Raw genomic sequence first — 10,096 nt, 5'->3', positions numbered from 1 at the left:
AGAAGGCCATATCTCCCTACCACATAATCTATATATGCATGACCAATCAATCTTACGATACTGCTCAAGGACAAATGTGTCTAGAAGCACATCATACATTCTTTTATAGTACCCAATAGATGTCATGAAAGAATAAATAACAGTTTCAACACGACAGGGACTAGTTTTTAGGGCATACACTCTAACAACCTAATCACCACACACACACATGTATGAGTAGAAAGGGAAAGTGATCCTCAATGTTTACATAGTTGCCTTGTAGAGTAGTAGTGAATTAGAAATGAAGTTATGAACATGTGTAATATATAGCAGTGAAGAAGTCTCCTCGTACAATATTGGTATATAGTTTTTGGTAGTTGTCTAAAGAAGTTTCCTGGTGTGGGTGTTATTACCAAAATAAATGGGCAGTATGGAGTGTCATTAATAATATATAGAGAGATGTGTGTGTGTGTGTGTGTGTGTGTGTGTGTGTGAGAGAGAGAGAGAGAGAGAGAGAGAGAGAGAGAGAGAGAGAGGTGGGGGGGGGGGTGCTAAATCCCAAGACTACTGGCAAAATACCTTCATTTTTCAAGTTGTGTGTGTGGAGAGAGAGAGAGAGAGAGAGAGAGAGAGAGAGAGAGAGATCCCAAGACTACTGGCAAAATACCTTCATTTTTCAAGTTGTTTGGTGGTGAACGAAAGGCATGCCACATGGGCAGACATAGGGAAAGCAATGCAAGTAGTCTTCGAATAAAAACATGCCATCAAACACTAGTGGTAGAAGATGTGGCGCTCCAAAACAAACCTACACATAGTAAACTATAAAAATTATGCAAACTAAACAGACCAATAATAAGTTCATTTTTTTTACAACATAAAGGACCTTAAAATTACTTGGGAATCCAATATTCCATAACAACTTTCAGCACGCATCACCCATCAGCGAGAAGCTAATCTTTCTCTCACCTTAACCATCAACCCATTCTTCATGGGAAGTACTACTGAAACCTTTGGAGAAATATTTTGGCCTTCTATCACTTCCACATGAAAGTTATAGAGAACAGAAGCTGCAACTGCCTTCATTTGAATGAAAGCAAGGTCCCTCCCGATGCAATTCCGTGCCCCGGAACTGAAGGCCAAAAACTTCTGGGAATGTTCAAATTTCAACTTCCCTTTCTCTGAAATCCATCTCTCCGGCTTGAATTCTAAGCAATCTTTTCCCCACAACCCCTCCATCCTTCCCATCGCATACGGAGAATAAACAATCTTCATCCCAGGCCGTACCTTCACACCACTGGGAAGAACATCCGGCTGTGAAACGCCCCTATGTATTAAGGGAACGGGTGCAAAAAGCCGTAGGGCCTCGCACAAGGCCGCATGCAAATAAACAAACCTGCCGAGTTCTTCGATATCGAACACTTTTGGTTTCTCTAGGAACCCGTCTCTTTTTTCTAGCAAATTCCCATTCAGTTCTTCCAAGATCTTGGTTTCTACAATTGGGTTCTTGGAGATCAGCCAGAAGAACCAAGTGAGGGCAGTACTGTTGGTGTCTCTCCCTGCCAGCATGAGATTCAATGCTGCATCTCTAAGAAAGTTTTCGGAATTTGATTTTCCTATTCCATCTTCCAGTTGATAATCCATGTAAAATGTTAACAAATCACCCGTTTCCTCATTCTCTTCTATAGACCTTGAAGGTTTGTTCAACTCTTCTCTTCTCATTGAAATATATTTGGCTATGGAATGATCAATGGTTTCCCAAGCCTCAGCCAATTTCTTCTCACTCCCCATCTTTAGCCATCTTAGCAATTTCCACCAACTTCTTGGCGTGACATACCGGGAAAGAATTGCCTGCTCCATATCATCCAAGGCTTCGGCAAATTGCGCCGGAGGAAAGTTTATAGAAAGGCAGCCCGAATCGATACCGAAAATCAAGATGCACATGGTATCAAACATCAATCTTTGCATCACATCTTGCAGGTCCACACAATCGTCATGTTGCGATATGTGCTTAAGAACTGTGATAAGCCCCTTCTCCACCTTTTCTCGGTTAGTCTTGACAACCGATCTACGAAATTTGTCATAATTGATAAGGGTGTGGGCAATTTTCCGCTGAGACCTCCATGATTCCGAGTCAGAATTCGTAATTCCATCACCAAAAATATCAAAGATCTCCGAGAAATCAGAGCCCTTGGGGAAGTTGGAGAAGTTGGATTTCGTGATGTGAGTCACGTTAGCTGGATCGCAGGTGAGTACTGTGTCCATGCGTGTGAACCATGGGCCATGGAACACAAAAGTGTAGCTGCTTTCTCTGAGAACATCTGTGTACCAATCGTGCAAGCGATGGAGGTTAAAAAGAAGGGAAGGGAGAACTCCAACAATAGGCCAATTCAAAGGACCCATGTCCTTTCGATTGAACCAACGAAGAACAAAGAAACAAGCAATGGCTAACAAGATTTCTTGTGCGTAGCCCTTCAAGAAGTTCAATGAACCCATAAGCCATACATAACCCATTGGTGTCGTGGAGAATTGCATGTTTATGATGCTTGTTAGGAGATTATTTATAAGGCACTTTCACAAAATTTACAATATTATAATTTTTCTCGCAAAGAAGCTTTGTAAGCGATGGACCATTTACCAGTTAAATTTGAACACGGCATCATTGACTAGGATTTGCTTTGGCCGCATTCCTTCCCCCAGCAGCGAATGCTCGTTTGATTAATTGTCACAAAAAAATAAAAATATAATGATGATGTACATAGAAGTCATCTAACAAAACAAGCGATGCAGAAACCCAGTTTGACCCTTCTAATCTAACAGTTGGGTGGTCATTAAAAGCCGAAGTTAGCAAGTCATACACGTTGCTTACTAAATAAAATCTCGTTGGGAAAGGATACAGTGAGAAGCTACAATTTGAGAAGCCACATGCCCGGGCTGGTCCGGGCCCACCCACATGAGATGATCTAGTCCCATTGTTTGGTGGGCCAAAATCTTTGGAATCACATAACCTTGGAATCATACTTCTGCTGGATGATCCCAACTATCCATTTACCACCTTGCAAATGAATGGTTAAGAACGTAATTAAGATGGTTATGGAAGTTCAATTTAGTGTGATTATTATTAGGTTTGAAACACGGGTCAGGTCGAGCCTTTTATGGGAAAACCTGATATTCATAAACCCGACACCCTCCCAAGATAGTCAGCTCGGGTCGGATTTTTAACATTTAGTTTAGGATAGTGACTAATTTCAAAGATCGTAGAAAATGGGAAATACTCACACCAAAAATCTCTAAATTTTAAGTCATCAAGTGCATAAATTTAAATAGGAAACTAATTTTTTGCATCGCAAATCTAATCACCTTAATGGAAATAAATATATCAATATACTGAAAAACAATGGCATGTTATTCAAGAGATATTTAAGAAATTTAATGTACACCTATTAGAGTCGAATTGTGTATTGAGTTTTCTTTAAACCCGACTCAACCCAATCGGTTTTAAAACTAAAAAACCAGCTCAACCCCAAGACCCATGCTTTTTGAAACAGGCCCAGGGTATTTTCCGGCAAAACCCGACCCAAGTTGCAACCTTGGTGAATATCATGCTATTTTACCAAGAAGGGGAGACTGGTTGAAGCTTCTTATAGGCTTCTCATAATAAGAGCTTCTCATAGTATCGTTCCCTGATACTATTATAGTGAGGAAGACTTTGTATACTAGCTCTAAAGAATTCAAAGAGAGATGATATCTTGCCACCCTTGTGCGTGATTATTACATAATGCAACATGCATTCTAGCTCTCTCTTTCCTTTGACAAGCAAGCACAAATCGAATTTGAATCTCTAGATTCTAACTGTCTTTTTCCCTTGTCTGTTTCCAATAGAATTCAAATCTCTAGATTCAGTTTGAATGTACCGTGACAGATTCTGAGTCCAAAACTGATTATTGGACTCAAATTTAAGGCTGCTATTCATTTTGGATTTTGGGAACTGATTGTGAGTCCAAAACTGATTGTTGGACTCAAAACTAACATCCATTAGTAGGTTCACTAATTATCGGTCAAATTACATAAACAATGCTTAAACACTTAAGTAATGTGCCTTATCAATTACCTCTTAAAACTCAAAAATTACATTTTACCACAGATGGGAAAAGAGAGTTTCTGCATACATAGTTGGTCTCTTTTAATCAAGATATATTGGAGTGAACCACCAATTCGGATGCAACGAAGGGTCAATGAGGGATCACTCTTGTATTCATTATTATAGGAAATATTTTGCCTTACTTTATAGGGGAAAAAAGGAAGACTTGTTCTGCTCTGAAAAATTCGAAGAGTGATATTAGATCATCCACCGAAAGATACTTTGTCTTACATGTTTTCTGCACTACTTACAGGGTGTTCAAATAAACTATGATGCACGCTAATCAAGTCCAAGAAGCTAGACTTTCTTTAGCATTTATCTTCTCCAAAAGGAATAATGCCGGCCTATAACATGTGATTTCGTGAATGAAAAGTATAAAATATCAATATGCTTGATCTTTATATGATATATGCACTTAGGTCCTGTACGTATAACCGTATAAGATTATGAAAACCGATTGTGAGTGCCAAACTGATTATTGGACTCAAAATTCCAACGTAAAATTGAGTTCAATAATCAGTCTTGTAGTCACAATCGGTTATTGTCGTAGTCTTAAACGAACAGGGCCTTAATTTTTTGCCAAGTATATTATAATTTGGCTATCATAATGCAAGCTCACATCGTGTCTATTTCTCAAGTCAACAACTAGACCTTTCAACCATATAGCTTTATAGGTCCTACTAAATGGACAAATTGGATTAACCAAAGGTGGGACCCATTACGTAATAGTGGGCGTGTTTTGTTGGGTGACAGTAAGGTTTCGAGCCTTGAGCATTCCTCGTGATCTAGATATGTAAAGAATATTTCATTTGTTTGTGGGTCAGTTTTAATTTTACATGATTCTTAAAGAATTAATAGGTGTACATTTCGTTTGGCAATCAAAATGCGTATTTTTCTATGGTTGTAATTGAGCGAGCGTCGCCATAATTTAGTAGAAGTGCAATTTGTTAACTTACCAACTTCACCAAAAGCTTAAGCTATTGGAGAAAGGCATTATTTATCTTTTATACTTTAACACTCCCCCGCACCGCACATATGGCCCACTTGGCAAACACATGGCACATGTAATCCCGCTTTGGGCCGACCATCGCATTAGGTGTTTTGCTATCCGGGAGGTTTGAACTCGAGATCTTTGGTACTGATATCATGTTAAACTACCAATAACTCCAAAAACTTACGCTATTGGAGAAGGCGCTATTTATTCTTTTTATACTTGAACACAACTTGGGCCGGGATCAACCCAACGGGTTCAACCCAATCTTGGCCGGACTTGGGTTGGGTCAGGGTTCTGAAAAGCCAACCTGCTAATTTTGGGTTGGGTTAGTGTTGAAGCCTTGAACAATCCGACACAACCCATCCCCCTAATTTTATTATAATTTATTACGATTTTAAAATTTTAGGGTTATGGTGTTTTTTTATTTTTCTTTGATTTTGCCCTGGACTAACCCAAACCCAATTTGCTCCCCAATTTGAAAATGGGGTCGGATTGGGTTAGGGCTGACCCTACTTGACCCGAGGCTCGGATTGGGTCGGGTTAGGGTTGAGGTTTTGGGTCCTTGGGTTGGGCTACGAATGGTCGTAACCCGACCCAACCCCTATTATTTATGTACATAGTAATATGTTGCACGCTTTGTATTTATGCGAAGGAGTCAGTTCAACTGTACGCAGATTATATTTAACTAGCTGAAATAGTTTAAATTTAGTTCAAATAACTTTGATGGAATGAATGCTTGATGACTTCTCAATTGTATAGGTCGTATATAAAAGCTAGTGACGTATAGTGATCAAGGTAACATACTTCCAAATGAATTTGTTGGTTTATTAGAGAGAATTATTAGGAAGCTCTGTGCCAATATGTGTATGTTTCTAACACTTCTCAAGTTATTTAATTGAAGTGAGTATTGTTTTAGCAATTTGCTTGTGTAAGTTACCAGGTGTGGACATCAAAAAAATAATTTGTCTACAGTAAATTAAAAAATTGACCCCAACTTCCGAAGTGGAACCATTTTAAATCTGATTGTCCATCGGAATGTCCTAGGTCCTACTTACGTTATACGTAGTTTGGGCTTAGGGTTAGGTAAGAGAGAGGAAACCTGAGATGAATAGGAGTATGTAATCAAAACTAAAAGTGAGAAAATGAAATATTGTTTGTGGTTTTGAGTAGGATTCTTAATGTTACAAAAACACCCTCATGAATAGACTTTAACGAAGGACAATATGAATGGTATTTTCATACCTTAGCACTTTCTATTTGGATCGAGGATGCTCCATCGGATTTAACCACTACGTCTGAGCTCGATCCGAAATAATTTCGCTCCATAGGATATAGATCCTATCGTAGGTAGCAAAACTAGTTAAACTGATTCGCATGGTTGTTCTCATGAAAGATCCAAACTAGGTACTACTAAATGGGAGACAGGAGGACCCATTACGTGACTGTGGCGTGTCTTGTTGTGTGACAATGAGGTTTGGAGCGTCGTGATGTGTATATCTAAAGAATATTTCAATTGTTTGTGGGTCAGTTTTAATATTACATGATTCGTGATGAATTTATAGGTGTAATTTTCATCCAGGCTCCGTTTCTTTGGTGAGACAAATTTTACACTCATTTTTCCGAGGGATGCTAAACTAGAAACCGGCTACAAGGGCTCCTCCATTGGATCCACGTCATCATGAGTGCATTTATAATGCAACTTGTGGCTGGCTCAACCCAACCCTAATTCAACCTAATGTCGGCTCAGGTTTGGTTTGAATTTCCTCGGGTTGAGTTGGGTTAGGGTTGGGAGAAGCCAACCTGATTTAATTTTGGGTAGGATTAGGGTTGAGGCCTTGGGCCACTCGACCCTACCACCTCCCCCTAATTTTACATTAATTTATTGCAATTTATAATCTTTCGGGTTTCTTTTTCTGATTTTGCCATTGGCTATATCCCATACCCAATTCGTTCCGACCCGACCAAGACCGGCCGATTTAGAAAATGGGGTTGGGTTAGAGTTGAGAGAAATATGGGATTTGTTAGGCTATGTCCATATTCACAAGTGCATTCCATTGGATGGTTGGGTTTAAGGATGAGGTCGCCTCTTTGGGTTGGGTTTAGTTTTTTTTCCCACATGTAGACCCGGTGAACCTAAAAACTTGGAAAGTGCCATCCATAGTTAAGACTTTTGAATTGGCATTTTGTACTCAAACTTGCGAGTAAAAAACCTAGATGAAAAAAATAGTTTTATTTACTAATATGCATCACAACTGTGAGAAGCTTGATGGACGATACAATATGCATGCGACCTAACATCTGCTTTGGAGTCGGAAGACTCAATAGGTACTAACAAAATCTAGGATCGTTATACTAAAAAGTTGTAATATGGGTAGAATCTACTACACTGTGTGACTGTGTTGTGATACTTGAGCAACAATAGCCATTACCAAGGCCTAAATTTGAAAGCTGAAGCATTTGAAATGCATTCTAGGAAAGTGCGTCTTAGGAAGTGAGGGGAAATTTAGTCTTTTAGGCCAAGTAGGAGATGTTGAGACTTTATAACATTTATGTGGCCTTGCAAAGACCATTTTATTGTCGGTAATTCATTTTATCTCTTATTGTACTCTAACATGAGATTGATGGAATTTTAGTAGATTCTCTTAGCCAATTAGGACCTATATTTTCATGGTGAATGGGACGTTAAGAATACGAACTAACCTAAATAAGACCTAAACAAGACCACGAAATACATCGAGTAGTGGTGATAGGACCATGGGACCTATTGATGAAATATCAACCCATAAACATAAACACGTGGTACTTGAAATGTTTTGCTTGAATTTGCCTAAAGGGATCAACTCCTAAAGATTGTAGACCCTATTTGGTTGAGGAAACACATGGATTGTGTATTGGTGTGTCACAAATATGAATGTATTCATTCACAGCATGTGATAACACACATGTGAGGGACCATAATGTAATTCAACAGAATTAGGCTTATCTATGTTTTACAGATTACGTTGAGTCACGTGCTTACAAGTTACAATAATACAATAGTCGTATGCATATACTTAAACTAGAGAAATCGTTGCTGTGAACTCTTTGTCATGGAACATAGCACACTACATGGTACAGAGTGATGATTACTCATGTTGGGACCATGGTTTAAAATTTCGGTATCGGTACCGGTTTCGGACCCTGAAATTTCAAAATTTTCGTCGAAATCTGGTATTAGAACGAAAAGATTATTTTATTCAAAATTAAATTTCGGTATAATATTAGAAAGAAAAAAACAAACTGGCATTTTGTGTGAAATTTTGGAAAAAACCCAAAATTTCGGAAGAAATTTCAGCCGAAATAATGTACTGTTTCGGAAAAGTGACATTTCGGTGTCAATCTCCACCGAAATCCGAAATTTCGGATTTCGGTCAAAATTTAATACCATTAATACACTGATTGAAGTTAATAAATTAACTCTCTTCATCAATTTATCTGTAATTATATTTAATTATCGTGCATTATATGAGGCCTCATATAAGTATATTTAGAGGCCTCATATAATGCACGATAATTAAATATAATTACCCTGATGAAATCCGATGACCAATCAGGCCAAAATAAAATTCTTATGATTTTATTTTTATTTTTTTGAAAAAATACCAACATGATTTTTTGGAAAAATATATATTATTAAGGGATTTGCTATAGACTTTTGTAGAAAGGCATTTCACAGCTGGTTGTTGCATGGGAGAGAAGCCACCTTAGATCAATTAAATGAACAGAACAGAACAGAATCTAGTGAACAGGAGCCTAGGTGGCTGCTCTCTTAGATCAATTAAATGAACAGAACATCTCCAGATCTGCAAATCCATCCGTCCACTGAGCTACCTATCAAGGGATTAATCTCTGAGTTCTATATGTCGGCACCTCTTAAGACAAAAGTTTGGGACTATTTATAATATAAAGAGGTGCCGACATATAGAACTCAGAGATATAGAAATTATCCTTACTTTTGGGCCTTCAAAATATCTGACATAAGGCCCAAGTAGGACCCACCATAATAATAAAAAGGGAGCCTGGCCCACATCAAATATCAAGACCAGAAACTTACTCAAAGAAACTACCATGCCACGTGACTGGGTCCACATACTGGTTCTGCCACGTGTCCAAGGATCGCACCTCCACGTAATCCCAATTCCCAACTACAAAAGCACTGAAATGGAGGGTGATTTTCTGCAACACCCTTTAATTCAGTTGAATCATAAGCCATGGAAAACTTTAGAACAATCGCCAAATTTCTCATTTTCTTCTTCTTCATCTTCTCTTTATCCTTATCTGCTGTTGGAAATGGAGGGAAGGAGGAGAAGGTAGAGAAACAAGGCCCAAGTATAGTTGAAAGAGCCACAGGGCTAACAACCCCTATAAGCCCTTGGAACAAGATCAAATCATTGATAAATGTTGCTTTGATGAATTTTCGGCCACCAGATTCAGCGTAACTTTCATGAGATTCAATACCCATTTGTTAGATTTGTCATTTTAATCTTTCTTTTCACTGGATTCAATACTCTTTTTCTTTGATTTTTCACTCTAATCTTGCTTGTCACCCATTTTCAAAACATGGGCATTTGGGTGTTATTTTTTCTTTTTTGTCCCTTTGTGTAGGAATGATCAAGCTTCATCAAGTGCTGGAGAGGCCATGAAAGAAGCCGTTAGTAAGAGTTTCCAAACAAGTAAGACAGCTGCTGAAAACATTGCAAAATCGGCGGCCGAAGTGACAGGAGAAACCGTTCACAATACACTGGAGAAACTGAAAAGAACTGTGTCTAGTCCTGGAACAGAGTCTGAACCAGAGCTTTGATCGAAATTAGGATCTGTAATCAGTTAATTGTATATGTTTTCTTTATGAGTCGATATTATAGCTCAATAAGTGTTGTTTGTAATAACAAGGAAATAGTTGCAGTATTTCCTCCCATCGGAATTAAATCTTGGTCCCTCTTTTTGAA

General features: G+C 38.4%; 1 protein-coding gene and 1 pseudogene across 1 annotated transcript; one reads left to right on the top strand and one right to left on the bottom strand.

Annotated features, from left to right (window-relative positions):
• Positions 1-766: 766 nt before the first annotated feature.
• On the bottom strand, positions 767-2,570 carry LOC143848559 (alkane hydroxylase MAH1 pseudogene; annotated as a pseudogene).
• A 6,764-nt stretch (positions 2,571-9,334) lies between these two features.
• LOC143848760 (uncharacterized) lies at positions 9,335-10,096 on the top strand. Its single transcript, XM_077357800.1, has 2 exons — positions 9,335-9,585; positions 9,756-10,096. Exons 1-2 carry the CDS (start codon positions 9,362-9,364, stop codon positions 9,949-9,951), a joined length of 420 nt encoding a protein of 139 aa, XP_077213915.1. The 5' UTR covers positions 9,335-9,361; the 3' UTR covers positions 9,952-10,096.

This window comes from Tasmannia lanceolata, unplaced genomic scaffold, assembly GCF_043159265.1.
Source record: "Tasmannia lanceolata isolate RefF3 unplaced genomic scaffold, GAP_Taslan_0.1 ptg000016l, whole genome shotgun sequence".
Lineage (NCBI taxonomy): Eukaryota > Viridiplantae > Streptophyta > Magnoliopsida > Canellales > Winteraceae > Tasmannia > Tasmannia lanceolata.
This window is presented reverse-complemented; position numbering and strand designations above follow the sequence as displayed.